This window comes from Acinonyx jubatus, chromosome B4 (assembly GCF_027475565.1).
Source record: "Acinonyx jubatus isolate Ajub_Pintada_27869175 chromosome B4, VMU_Ajub_asm_v1.0, whole genome shotgun sequence".
Taxonomy (NCBI): Eukaryota; Metazoa; Chordata; class Mammalia; order Carnivora; family Felidae; genus Acinonyx; species Acinonyx jubatus.
Window position 1 is genome coordinate 88,197,643 of NC_069387.1, and position 14,349 is coordinate 88,211,991.

The 14,349-nt window shown below is 47.5% G+C and overlaps 1 protein-coding gene across 5 annotated transcripts in view; it reads left to right on the forward strand.

Moving 5' to 3' along the window:
* Positions 1–14,349, forward strand: part of RASSF3 (Ras association domain family member 3) — a 72,076-nt gene that overhangs the window by 54,242 nt on the left and 3,485 nt on the right. For 4 of the 5 annotated variants that reach the window (XM_027071329.2, XM_053226457.1, XM_053226455.1 and 1 more), the window contains exons 2-4: positions 6,539–6,646; positions 8,726–8,963; positions 10,942–11,051. In XM_027071329.2, coding sequence (XP_026927130.1) covers positions 6,539–6,646; positions 8,726–8,963; positions 10,942–11,051 — 456 coding nt within the window. Of the gene's footprint in view, positions 1–5,716; positions 5,747–6,538; positions 6,647–8,725; positions 8,964–10,941; positions 11,052–14,349 lie in introns of those variants that run through there. The other variant, XM_053226456.1, reaches the window with a different exon arrangement.

Sequence of the window (14,349 nt, forward strand, 5' to 3'; positions counted from 1 at the left end):
AAATCTTCTCATCCGGCAGGGGAAAAAACTCTGGACTGGCCAGGGTGAATCAGCAGGCCGTTCACCAAGATAAGCGCGCGTCTCTAGACGTGGCACCCAGCTGATTGTCAACACTGGTGCCGTGAGAACGTGGCAGCAAGCAGCACCCTGTACTTTTAAGGTCAAGAACGGCAGCACCAGGCCCCCTGGACACAGTCGCTTTTTCCTTCAGGAAGAGAATTTCATTTGTCCCAGAAAGGTTGTCTTTCTACTTAAAACACAGAGTTCGCGTTGCTTTCTTGTGGGCTTCCCCACCTTGTTGTTCGTTCGCACGGCGCCCACTACAGTCCAGATTCACGTGGCCGGGTGGAGTCCCACAAGCCACACATAAGTACTTACACTTAAATTATTGAAAATTCAAATGGAAATTCATTGTCTCCCTTTACTTGCTCAGATACCACATGTGGCTAGTGACTCTTCTTTTGGACAGCAGTTATAGGACATTTCCCTCGTTGTGGAAGGTGCTGTTGTCTCTCAGCGGTGCCGCTCCTTATTTGAGAGAACTTTCTGGGCTCACTCAGCTCCCCCGTCTGCTCTGCCTACTTTTATATCTTAGAGGTTGTGGTACCAAAAGTGAAGAATGTCCCAACAGGCATCTAATGTAAGTACACAACTGTCCCCTGTGACCCTTCTCACCGGGCACGATCCTAGCCTAAAAGACCCTCTAAGGACTTGGCGGGTTTGGCTCTGTGTGACAGCCTTTCTTACATTCCTCACAGGGTTTCCGTTCTGCACACCTAAAACACATTTCAGAACGGTTTTTCCCTGCTAATTCTACTTTATTAGTTTTTTAAAGTTTATTTATTTTGAGAGAGAAGGAGCGACAGAGGGGCAGAGAGAGAGAGGGAGAGAGACAGCAGGAGCAAGAAGGGCAGAGAGAGAGCAGGAGCGAGAGGGGCAGAGAGAGGCACAGCAGGAGTGGGAGGGGCAGAGAGAGAGAGAGAGAGAGAGAGACACACACACACAGAATATCCCAAGCAGGCTCTCCACGCTGCCAGTGCAGAGTCCGATGTGGGGCTCGCTCCCACGAACTGTGGGATCATAACCTGAGCTGAAATCAAGAGTTGGACCCTTAACCGACAGAGCCACCCAGGTGCCCCTTTATTTTTTAATTTTTTAAAATCTTTAAGTGGGCTCTGTGCCCAGCGTGGAGCCTAACCTGAGGCCTGAACTCACGACCTTGATGAGATCAAGACATCAGCTGACAACAAGAGTTGGACGCTTCACCGACTGAGCCACTCAGGCGCCCCCTGCTAGTTATACTTTAAAACCTAGTTCAGGAGCATCTAACTGGACTTTCTGGAAGTTGCCTTGGAGTCCCCTAACTGCTTGCTCACCAGCTGCTGGAAATCACTTGCTTGATACTGGTGCTTAAGTGCGAGCCTGCTTTGGTTTGCTTTTAGGTCTGTCTGTGACCGCAGTGGAAAGATCTCTCCCAGAGAAGATTTTTCTGTTTTGGTTAGGTCCTCAACACTTTATTTGCTGTCTTTGTGGGAATGGAGCCTGGGAGGAGGACAATTTAAAGAAGTCACTACCAACACTCCATTCCCCTCGAGCTGTCCCTGCATTCCATTTGCAGCGGGGGCCCGTGCCCCCAGACAGTGCGGTTACAGCCTGCGGGGTCCTTGTGGTTTGTTCTGTACCCAGGTCTGCACTGGTTCCGTGTGTAGTGCGCGGGGTATCCCAGTCTGTTCGGGACATCATTAGGTGACTGCCAGTTGCCACCACCGGAAGATGAGCTTGAAAGTAGGAATTCGTGAGTTTGGAATCTAGCGTCGCTTAGAGTAAGCGCCTGCTGGCCCGGTAAGTTCACCCTTTCCCACTGACACGCGCTAGCCCTCAAACCCGGCCAGGAGTCAGAGCAGCTCCACACGAGAGCCGTGGGACTGGGAGGTGTTGACACCATCTACTGCGTCTGTCATCAGGCACCGTGCGTCTACCGGGGCGTCCCCTACCCAATCAGAGAAGCTGTGCTAGTTGCTTTTTTAAAGGGTCAGTAGTTTTATTTTTTTAAAGAAGACACGTGAGGGAGTGGGGCGGGAGTGGGTCAAACTTGACTAGGCTGTCAGCCACGGAAAGGTAGAAAGGCAGCGCACGGCCGTCTGTCCTAGCCGTAAGTGCGTGGCCCCGACCGGGACGCCCGCAGGCACTCAGTAGAATTGTCGGATAATGAGTTGTATCGTATTTTCGTCGCAGCTCTGTCAAGTACGTGTTGGCTTGCACGTTTTACGGAGATGAGAAAATGGTCTCCGAGAGGTTAAAGAGCTTGCCTTGGGTTACACAGCGAGGACGTGGCGCAGCTGTGAATCAGACCCGTGTATGCCTACGCCGGAGGCCACACGCCTTCCCCAGTGCAAGGGGTCCAGCCCTCGTTCCCGCTCGCGGTCACAGTCCTCCTGGATGCTCTGTTTTGCTGTTGTTATATTTTGGACTTAAAATTTTAAGGTGAGATAAAATGTCGAATTACAGAAGAGTTAGCAAGAAAGGGTATAAACAGGTTTGTAAAGCGGTGCGTTCATTCTCAGAGAGTCTTGATTTAAAATGGGATGGGGCCACGCCGCGTCTGGGAGGCAGGGTGTGGCCCTGTGAGAAAGTTCACCGGTGGAGAAACGTCTCGGTGACCCCACCCAGGAACCAAAGCGAACCCCAGAGCAGCCCTTGGGCTTGCAGGATGAACACACTAGGGAAGAGTCTAGGGTTGATAATTTTTCATGGAAGAACTGAGAAACTGGAGGGTTAGGAGACTATAAAAGAAAGGTGGCTTATAAAAAAGAGGACCTGTAACTGCCCAGACAGACGTACTTGGGTGTGGCGTCACCACCTCGGCCGCCAAGAACAATAAGGATACTTCAGACTGCTGCGCCCCATGCCATTTCCTGTCCTTGCCATCGCAGTTCAAGGTTAACGTCTATACTATTTGATCTGTTTTGCACTTGCCACACAGGTTTTTAAAAGCTCCTCCTTATTTTTACCTTTTGCACCCTTGTACCTACTTTGTCCCTTCAGTGTTGCATGTTTTTTCCCTTCTTTTTGCTCGTAAGGCCGGCTTCCCAAAGACATTGTATTTGGAGGAAGGGCAGGGGGATCCTTCCCTATGTGAGAGGAAGGGGGGGGTCTTAAAGGGATAACAATTTGGAAGTTTTCCAGCTCTAGAGACTTCCTCCCATTCTGATACTAACAGGAACCAGTGTCCTTCACAGCCTAAGCTCGTGACTTCTGTGCCTTTCCCCCTGCTTCTACACTCCACTCAGAGCGTTGCTTTTATCATTTCAGAAGCTTTTTTTCCTTGACATTCTTCACTGAGACTCGGCTTCGCTGGACAATGAGTGCCATGAGGGTGGAGGTGTGGTGCCTGACGTCCCCACCCCCAGGCGAGCGCTTGGCACACAGCAGGAGCTCAGTAAATATTTGCTCAGTGAGCAGGCCTTGGTCTGTGGCCTTTGTGGGCAATTGCTATGTCAGTTGACTTAAAAATATGGCGTAGATCTTAACCGTTCTTACAGGAAACAAAAATCCTAATGATGTGAAGTGATGATGCATGTTAACTAAACTGGGGCTAATTGGTTTGAAGTATATACATATGTCAAATCCTTATGATGTACACCTAAAACAAATAGTGTTATATGTCCATTATATCTCAGTAAAAAACTCAGGGTCCCAGCCTTCTAGGGTTTAGCTGCTTCTCTGGGATTTACTTTCCAGTTAATCTTTTAATAACAAGGTGTTTTGCCTTGAAAGGATCGTGGAGGTCCTTGGGCCCAACTCTTTTCTGTTATTGTTCCTTTCAGTTTCCTTGGTTTTTAATCTCTGAGAAGGAAGGGTAGCTGTTGCACAAGTATGTCTCAGCTATGCTTTTGTGGGCAAGCTGGGGTGAGTTTCTGTTTGCAGGCCAGCTAGTGCCTTCGGTTTTCTTCAAGCTGCTGGGAATGCTGACATGAGGTGGCCTAGGGACAGTTAAGACTCACTAGGGGCACTTGGCTGGCTCAGTCAGTAGAGCATACTACTTTTGATCTTGGGGTTGTGAATTTGAGCCCCATGTTGGGTGTGGAAAGCCTGGGTGGCTCAGTCAGTTGAGCAACTCTTGGTTTTGGCTCAGGTCATGATCTCACAGTTAGTGGGTTTGATCCCTGCGTTGGGCTCTGTGCTGACAACGTGGAGCCTGCTTGGGATTCCCTCTCTCTCTCTCTCTCTCTCTCTCTCTCTCTCTCTCTCTCTCTCTCTCTCTTTTGCAGCCCTTCCCCGCCCCCCAAATAAATAAACTTAAAAAAAATCTTAAAAAATCACACAGATTCTTAAAAAAAAAAACTCACTAAATTCTAAATGGACTTGACCTTGCTCTTTGCTCTTAATCACTCCATTTTCCCCTTCTCTTATTTAGGTGGTAAGCCCCTAGGGTGGACGTATGCTACGGTTTTTGTGTAGTTAGCTACTTTGTACATTTTTAATGGTGGGTCTTTGGTTGCCTTGATTCCTCAAATGGAACCATTTTGCCCCATAGGTCCCACCAGTGAGATCAGTGTCAGATTTTTGCAAAATTGTCCTGTTAGCGTCAAGAAGCACCGTTGAGATGATTCACTCTGGTCCCTTTATTTCCTAGGAAATGAGGGAGTGGCCTCAGGTCAATGAGCGGAGGGCACGGTATTAGTTGGTGAGAGACTCTGGACCAGAGCCCCCGTCTCGCTGGAACTGGGCACGGTTTTCACAGCACCCTCTAGCTCTGCCAGTGCCATATCTCACCCGTTAGGAAGTGGAAATCTCTTAGGTTCACTGTTTAGTATTTGCTCTGAAGAGTCTTTGGACAGTCTGTACTGAAAAATCAAAGTCGACACAAAGACTCATGATCTTTTTTCAGCTATGGCCCATGGCCAGCTAATTGTGGATTGGAAAGAGCAGGGCCAAGCCGAGAGGTACAATATATGTTTTGAATTTCCTTAGAAATAGTCATTGAAGCTTCTGTAAAGTTATTTTTTTATGTTTTTACTCCTTTTTTTTTTAATGTTTACTTATTTTTGAGAGAGAGTGAGCATGCGTAAGTGCATGGGGGGGGGTGGGGTGGGGGGGTGCAGAGGGAGACAGAGGATCCGAAGTGGGTTCTGTGCTGACAGCAGAGAGCGTGATGCAGGGCTCAAAGTCATGCACCGTGAGATCATGACCTGAGCTGAAGTCTGACGCTTAACGGACTGAACCACCCAGGCGCCCCCTATTCTTGATAGTGGAAGCAACATAGAGGACCTGGGTTAAAATTAAATTTGATCTCTTAACTAGTTGAGGTGTCCCCAGACAAGCCACACACTTCCCGAGGGATCTCAGGATTTGGAGTTACTGAGGGTTGGTAGGCTTTGGAACCAGGCTTCAGGGAAGTTCTGTCACTGCCACAGAACCGCTAAGTTTCTATTGGCAGGTGAATTTACTTAGAACTTGACTTCCTTTGGAAGCTGGAATAATAATGTCTACTCGGTTAGGTTGTTGGGAGAATTAAATGCAACACAAGCCAGGTGTCTTGTATGCTTGGCTTCTTGGGGGTCACAGCACACTGAAGTCTTGCCGTCTGTGATTGCATCTAGCCATTACATCATATCACGCGCTGCTTGAGCTCTTTAGACGAGAAACTGTTATTGAATTCTTCAGTGGAAAGAGGGTTTACTATCATCCCGTCCACAGTGTGGACAGTCCAAGCCAGGGTCGAGACTGGATGGGTTGCGAGTGGGTGAGTAGGGGAAATCTGGCTACTTGTATCTTGACATGACGATTTGTTTGGAAGATCAATTACCCTGTGGTAGTTGTGTGTAATTAGGTCATTGATTAGTGCCAGTTAACATGATTAATTGCCATACTTTTTGCTTATAAATATGGTATAAAGCTGTAAAGACTGTAAAGTTCGTAGAATTCGCTAATGAGCTTTTGGTTTGTGTCTTTAAATATTGTTTAAAATGGAAATAGCCTGGGGCACCTGGGTGTCTCAGTTGGTCGAGGCTGAGCCGGCTGACTCTTGATTTCGCTTCATGTCATGATCCCAGAGTTGTGGGTTCGAGCCCCATGTCAGGCTCCACGCTGAGCATGGAGCCTGCTTGAGAGTCTCTCCATCCTGCTGCCCGTTTCCCCTGCTTGTGCGTGTGCGCTCTCTCTCTGTGTCTCTCTCTCAAAAAAATAAAATAAATGGAAATAGCCAATCCTACAGGCACTCTGAGAGAATGGTGTTTGTGCAGAGGGAAATTTAGCAAAAGCAGTTTCACAAAATAATAATGAATGAAGCGTTGCCATTAGCTGCTGACAAATTAGTTGTAGCCCTCAGGAAGATGGTAGTCCGAAGGAATGAGAACCATCCTTGGTGGATGACCCTGAGAGTTTGACAGTGAGAGTGTGTGTGTGTGTTTGTGTCTGCGTGTGTGTTTCGAGGTGAAGTGCCCCAGAGTTCTTGTGGGGACTGTATAAAGAATCCTGCCTTACCTGCATTTCTTCTATGATTGTTCATGTGTGGCATGCCTTGTTTTCCTTCCAGGATGTGGAGAAAGAGAAGGAAACCCACAATTACCTCAGCAAAGAGGAAATCAAAGAGAAAGTTCACAAATACAACTTAGCAGTCACAGACAAGTTGAAGATGACCTTGGTAAGCACCCACAGTACTGTCTACGTTGACACAGGTCGAAAGACAAATAAATGTAAATTGTTGGTACTACAGTCTACGTGTTTTAAAATCTCCGAGTAGCGTTTGCAGAGGTTGAATGGCCAAGGTGTGCAGGACGGTAAAGTGGAGTGTTTCCGCAGCTTTCAAAGTAAAGTTCTATGTTGAAGTAGCGGAACATCGGTGGACACTTTCCAGTTTTATTGTAAACGTTTTTGTGACCCCCCCCCCCCTCCAAAGGATGTTTAGCGTTGAGTATAACCGCTGTCTGTTTCACATACAGGTGGTGACTCAGATTCTAATAAGGCTTTAGATAAGTTTTATCTTGTGCAGATAAGTTTGGAAGTGTCAGCAAAAGGATTTCATGCCCGTGGCTCAGAATATACTTGAGCTAAGATTTCTCTCAGCTGGTTGTTGTGGAAGATGAGGGAGGTCGTGCTCAGCGTCCTACACGTTGCTGTTTCGGGCTTCAACAGTGTGGTACCGAACGCTGACGCTCAGTGGGGGTGAGGGTTTAGGAGGAAGGGGGCCCAGGGCTTAGTGACTACAAGGAGAGCCAGCAACAAAGCCACAGTATTCATGTGCCTGCAGACTGGACTGGCATCTGTGCCTCGTCCTCGCATTTGGTGACTTTCCTCGAGGCACCTGCCATCCCTTTGCCGGTTTCCGGGGCCCTTGGACTTCGGCCTGTCAGTCTGTTGACCGTGAACTGACAGCTGAGCAAAGACTAGGCTGACCCCTTTAGGACAGGCCCTACTGAGCTCTCTGACCTTTGGGGAGGAGCCTTTAAATCCAAGCCCTTGCGGTAAAGAACCCCTCCCCGGCGGACTCCCCCGGAAGTGGGGGTGGGACAGACAATCCCAGCTTCCCAGCTTCGTCATTCCAACGCTCACATTTCTGTTTTCAAACGCGTTTTTCATCAGAGGAGAAATAGTCCACCTGCCATGGTTTCTTCTTCCCTTCCCGCCAGGGAGATTAAAACATGCAGGTTTCCATTCGTTTCATAGATAGAAATTTTAAGTGTCGTATAATACTTTCCACAGGAATGAACACACACACGGATTGGCATTGTAAGTTGACCTTGTGGAAAGGAAGAAATATATGGACCAAAAAGGAGATTTTTAATGTTTGACTTTAACTGTCTCATTTATCGATATAACACCTGAAGATTTGTTTTCATAAAACGTTAGAATAAACTTTTTCTAAATATACCCGCTGTAAAAAGAAAAAGCGAAGACCAGACCGTTGTTACTATTTTTGGCAACTAAGAAATAGTAATTCTGCTCTCGGTTAAACGCTAAACTCAACAAGTTGTCTGGATAAATATGTGATTTTTTTGGGGGGTGGGGGTAATAAAAATTATACCTCAGTAAAACTGTTAGGAAATAGTATATAGACGGAGGTATAAGTCAGACCAGAAAGACAAGTCCTTACAATCTCTGTAGTTCACATTGTAGCTTTGGGTTGTTTTGCACATCTTACCGCTCGAGGTGCCGGGATCACATCATCGTGTACCCCACGCTGTATATGGCATGTGTGCTGTGTACAAAAGTTTGAGTGAGATCGGTAATCGAGGACATACCATAAAGCCACTGGGAATGAAATAGGTTGTTCATTGACCACTCCAGGTTACTTGGGTGTCTCCCAGCCCCCCAGTGACCTTCCTTTTCTGTGTAATAGCTGGCCATCAGCTGCGGACGGACTGCGGCCCCCCATGTGTGAAGGCATCTTGGGATTTGTCTGGCCACTGCCCCAGGGGATTGTAACCTCTCCAATGGGCCCTGACCTTTCACATGTAGCCCTGGGCGCAAAGCAGGGGGAGGCTTCTGTCCCACATCTGCCCTACAGACCTTGCTCTGGAAGCACTTTGTTGGGGGTGTTCCCTCCCTCTGAGATCATTCCCTCAGGGGTGATCTTTACTGAAGTTCTGCCATAGAGCAGGAAAAACAAAGACCAAGAGAAGGAAGGCGAGACATTCTTTCCCTTGTTTTGCTGGGGTGCTTCCCTCAAATGCCGAATGCTGCAGTCAGCGGAACTAAGTGTGTGCTTCTCTTCCGGCTTCAGAACTCAAATGGGATTTACACTGGCTTCATTAAAGTCCAGATGGAACTCTGCAGACCCCCACAGACTTCTCCGAGCCTTGGAAAGCTTGCTCCCAGTAGCAATGGCTGTACGAACACGCTTCACATCAGCAGCACGAACACCGTGGGGGAAGTGATCGAGGCCCTGCTCAAGAAGTTTCTCGTGACTGAGAGCCCTGCCAAGTTTGCACTTTATAAGCGTTGTCACAGGGAAGACCAAGGTATGCTGCCGCGCGTGAGATGAAAAGGTCTCTACTCTTAGGTCTCTGTCCTCATTCGCAGAAAGGACACTGCTGGGTGTCTGTACCTCGGTGGTGTCAGAGCCCTGGGATGGGTTCTGGAAGCTGTGGTGCTCGTGGCTCACACCTGATGTTTGCTGGCTTTCCGTATTTTTGAGTTGGCTAGTTGGGGGTCTGAGGAGCCCCGAGGCAGCCACATGTGATGGCCTTTGTGGAGGCCTTTGTGGAGGAGTTTGTGATGTGTGCACAGGGGGGTAGCTTTGACGTTTTTTTGGTTTTTTGTTTTTTTTTTTTGTTTTTTTTTTTGTTCCCCGCCTTGATTTTGATGCTCTTCAGGACGAAAAGGAATGCCTCTGTGCTTGAAGGCTTCATTAGCACATCCCACATTTGATGTGCATCCGAACATGGAGTGGCGTGGGGGGGGGGGCCTGCGTCCTCAGAGACTTTGAGGGTGGGAGGCACACGTGTGCCTGAACATCTCAGCCTGGAGTGGCACAGCCCTGAGTTCTTCAGTTTCTTTAGCTTGCCACACTGGCCTTGACGCTGGGGCATTTTGGTACGTAGCTCTCCAGAGGCCAATCCGCTGGATGAATGACAGTCCGATCTGGGGTCTGCCTGTCTGAACTTAATACCCATGTTCAATGGATAGAAAGAGAATATTAAAGAACTGCGTGAACCTGAACACACAGTAGTCGAGGGCAGGCACTCGAAGCAGAAATCGATAACCACTGTGATCCAGTGATTCACCAAGAGCTCGTTTGCACATGGTAACCATGTGTGGGCGATCGGGTACTTACACTGTGCTTTTGGGCGGTAAAGCCTCCAGCAGAGCCATGGAGGAAAATGCGCTAACCTGACACGAGAGAACTGCCCTTCAGTTGCATGGGGATGGAATCCAGCTAGTCGCTAGGTATGCACGCACTGTTTTGAGCACAGGCCACCTGCAGAATACGAAGAGGGGCAGGCCAAGATTCCTACCTACCCTCAAGAGGCCCCAGGCTCAGAGTTGTGGGGGTTTCCGTCCGCAGGGAAATCAGGACCTGCGATGCAGTTGTTTCCAGAAGTGCCAAAATAACGTAAAAGAGCTCAGATGGCATTTTATCCTGCCAGCTGCTGTGCCTGCCCACCTGGACTGGAGTGGCACACACGGACAGTAATAGTGTGATAGCGGCCTGTTGAGATAGTACCCTGACGGCTGGCGAAATCTTCCAGCGTTGCAGGCAGTGCTGGTACCTGGGGGGGGGGTGAGTGTGTGGGAGGAGACACAGCTGTGCTCCTGAAGTCACCAGAGCTTGCATCCTGACTGCCCGGTTTATTTGCAGCTGCTAAAATTCTAGATCTGTAGACTGATTTGCTCCTAGTGCTCCAATTTTGTGTTCTTTGGATGGTGTATTATTTTTACGGTTTCTGAAAGGGGTTGCAGATGCTTTTTGAAAGGAGGAGCAGAATGAATTGTAAGCCCGTTTGGGGACTAACTAAGACCCATTTAAATTCATTCTGGAGAGTTATTTCCTTTTTTTTTTTTTTTTTCTTCAATGTTTATTTATTTTTGAGACAGAGAGGGACAGAGCATGAACGGGGGAGGGGCAGAGAGAGAGGGAGACACAGAATCCGAAGCAGGCTCCAGGCTCCGAGCCATCAGCCCAGAGCCCGACGCGGGGCTCGAACTCACGGACCGTCGAAGTCGGACGCTTAACCGACTGAGCCACCCAGGTGCCCCGAGAGTTATTTCCGTTTTGATCAAGGTGCAGTGTATATTGTGCAGCTGTCTATACAGTGGAAATAGTGTAGATTTCATTCCACTATAGGCTGTTTCTGGTCACAAGAGGAGGAGGACGGTGACTTGGTGGCTGGGTGACATGGGCTGTTGTGTTGATCTGGAGGAGGGGCTGGTAAGCGGGGCGTATGGTCCAGGGGACGGTTCAGTACTCTGTCACATGCCACTTGTCTCCTCACCCAGTCTATGCCTGTAAGCTCTCAGACCGGGAACATCCGCTCTACCTGCGTTTGGTGGCTGGGCCCAGGACAGACACCCTTAGTTTTGTTCTTCGTGAGCACGAAATCGGAGAGGTGAGTAGTTGTTCATTCTTGCTTTAAACCGTACGGAGCAGCCGGTCCTGTTTTACTGCTGTAGTTGAGTGACTTTTTATCCACTTGGGAGGGGGACAAAGGGAGAGAATGTGTGTGTCTGTGCATGAGTGTCTGGCTGGCTGTACCTCTTGGGAGGGGGCGAGCTGGTCTGTGGACGATACCTTTCTGTGTGGTGTGTGTGCGTGTGTGTGTGTGTGTGTGTGTGTGTGTGTGTTTTAACGTGCTTTCTTTCTCTTTCTTTCTTTCTTTCTCTTTCTTTCTTTCTTTCTTTCTTTCTTTCTTTCTTTCTTCTCTTTCCTTCTTTTTATCTTTTTCTTTCTTTCTCTTTCTTTCTTTCTTTCTTTCTCTCTCTCTCTCTCTCTCTCTCTCTCTCTCTCTTTCTTTCTCTTTCTTTGTCTTTCTTTCTGAATGAGAGAGGGTGGGGATGGGGAGAGAGAGAATCCCAAGCAGGCGCCACGCTATCACTGTGGAGCCTGACGTGTGCCTTGATCCCACAAACCGAGAGAGAGCATGACCTGAGCTGAAAGCAAGAGTCAGACACTTAACCGACTGAGCCACCCAGGCGTCCCTGTGTTTTTCAGTTTTCAGAAACAGACCCGAAGTTAGCTTACGATATAATTTTTTTTTTTTACAACATCCATTCTCTTGGTGTGTAGTTTTCAGAGGTGGGAGGAGAGTAAGAAAGAAAGCTGCCTCCCACCTAAAGAGCGCTTATCACCCCTTCTACCTCCAAATTGCCCCAATCCAGTTAAACTATGAAAGTCGACACTCTCCATATGTTTGCTACTAACAAACGTCTGCAGGCTTATTCATTTAAAGAGAAATAAAAGGAAATGGAATCTCTTTACCATGAAAGACCTTTAACTTTCTAGAATCTTTTTTTCCTCTTGCCAAAATGATTTAGAAATTATGTTGGTATATGCATCATTTGCCACTTTCTCTCCAGGGAGGATTGAATTTAGGCCAGTTCCGTTGAAGGAAAAAGCACTTTATACCATTGTTCTAGATCAAATGTCAGGTTTAAAATGATGCTTGAGTAAATCTTGCAAGGCCTGGGTCTCCATCTTCTGTCTGGAACAGGAAATGTTATCCATGTAGAACATCATGTGATACAATGAGAATAGTTTCCAGGTTAAAATTAGGAAACCAGTGGGGCGCCTGGGTGGCTCAGTCAGTTAAGTGTCTGACTTCGGCTCAGGTCATGATCTCATGGTTCTTGAGTTCAAGTCCCACATCAGGCTCTGTGCTGACTGCTCGGAGCTTTGAGTTCTGTGTCTCCCTCATTTGCTGCCCTTCCCTGCTCGTGAGCTCGCTCTCTCTCTCTCCAAAATAAATAAACATTAAAAAAAAATTTAAAAAAGGAAAGGAAACCAAGTCTCAGCTTCCTACTGTTCCTCTTGTTAGATTGGGAGCATGACCTTGGGTAAATCTTCCAGTCTTTTCAGTCCTCAGTTTTAAAATCTGTAGAGTGGGACTAAAGATTTTAAAAGGTGGTTTTGAGTCACAAATTAAAAATGTAAGTAAACATGCCTTGTAAATTATGTTCATATGTCTAAATTGGAAGTTTATTTGGGGGGTTTTAGGAAGACAGTGCTTTTTTTTTAATTTTAATTTTTTATTTTTAAAGATGTATTTATTTAAAAAAATTTTTTTTAACATTTATTTATTTTTGAGACAGAGAGAGACAGAGCATGAACAGGGGAGGGTCAGAGAGAGAGGGAGACACAGAATCCAAAACAGGCTCCAGGCTCTGAGCCGTCAGCACAGAGCCCGATGCGGGGCTCGAACTCACGGACCGCGAGATCACGACCTGAGCCGAAGTCGGACGCTTAACCGACTGAGCCACCCAGGCGCCCAGATGTATTTATTTTTTATTGTTTAAATTTATTTTGAGAGAGAAAGTGTGAGTGGGGGAGGAACAGAGAGACAGGGAGAAAGAGAATCCCAAGCAAGCTCTGTGCTCAGCGCAGAGCCCAATGCTGGGCTTGATCTCATGACTGTGAGACCATGACCTGAGCTGAGATTAAAAGTGGACCCCCAGCCCACTCAGCCACCCAGGAGCTCTTTTAAAGATTTTATTTATTTTTATTTATTAATGTAAAAAATATTTATTTTTGGGGGGGAGAGAGAGAGAGAGAGAGAGAGAGACTGAGAGAGCATACGCACTAGTGGGAGAGGGGTAGAGATCGAGGGAGACAGAGGATCCAAAGTGGACTCTCGTCTGTCAGCAGAGAGCCTGATGCAGGACTTCAGCTCAGACACGATCTCGCAGTTTGTGAGTTCAAGTCGGACACTTAACCAGCTGAGCCACCCAGGTGCCCCAGTTTTATTTTATTAAGGAATTTTTTTTTCCATTTTATCTATTTTAGAGAGAGAAAGTGCAAGTGAGGGAGAGGGTCAGAGAGAGGGAGAGAGAGAATCCCAAGCAGGCTCTACCTCTCAGCACCGAGTTGGATGCTGGGCTTCATCTCCCAACGGTGAGATCATGACCTGAGCCGAAATCAAGAGTCAGACGTTTAACTCACTGAGCCACCCAGGCGCCCTCCCCCACCCTTTTTCCTGACAGTGCTGTTTTAATTAATGGCGTATTCTAATGTAGAAAGTTTTGTTCTCCTACTCCATGTTTCTTATTCTCTTTAATAACCAGGTCAGAATTCCTCTCCAAAAAGCCTTCTACCATGTGCCCACTTGGCGGTTTTATTCCTTCTGTTCCATCTGTTCCACTTGTATTAGGTTATCTCCAGTCTTTCTCCTCCCCACATTCCTGGGAGGTCCCCGTCAGAAATTGTTCCTGACGGGAGGCAGTGACTCTCAGCAGAAGACCCAGGGTCCCCTTTTGGGAGGGAAGGATGTGTCGAAAAGCAAACAAACAAAAACTCCCCTGTGATGCCAAGTACCTTTCTTGACTGCTTTAATTAAAACAAAATTTAAACCCCACCGGTGCTTATTTTGTGCCTGCTAGGTACCAGGTGCTGTTGGGGAAACAACTCAGAGACTCGAGGGCAAGAGACAAACCTCAAATAGTGAGAGGTGCAGCAGCTGCTGTGTAGGTAAAGTGTAGGTGAGGGAGGTACTAAGCAAATAATGGTCATAACTTTTAAATCTTTTGTGATCGTGGCTGTCATTGCTCAGTGAGAGCTTCTAAGGGATGTAGTTCTGGGTGGGAAGGGAGGGAGGAAATTATGGAAGACTTCTTAGAGGAAGTGGCATTTAAGCTGAGGCTTGAAGGTTGAGTTGAGTTCGCCAGGCAGAGTGGAGAACATGTGCCCAGCCACGG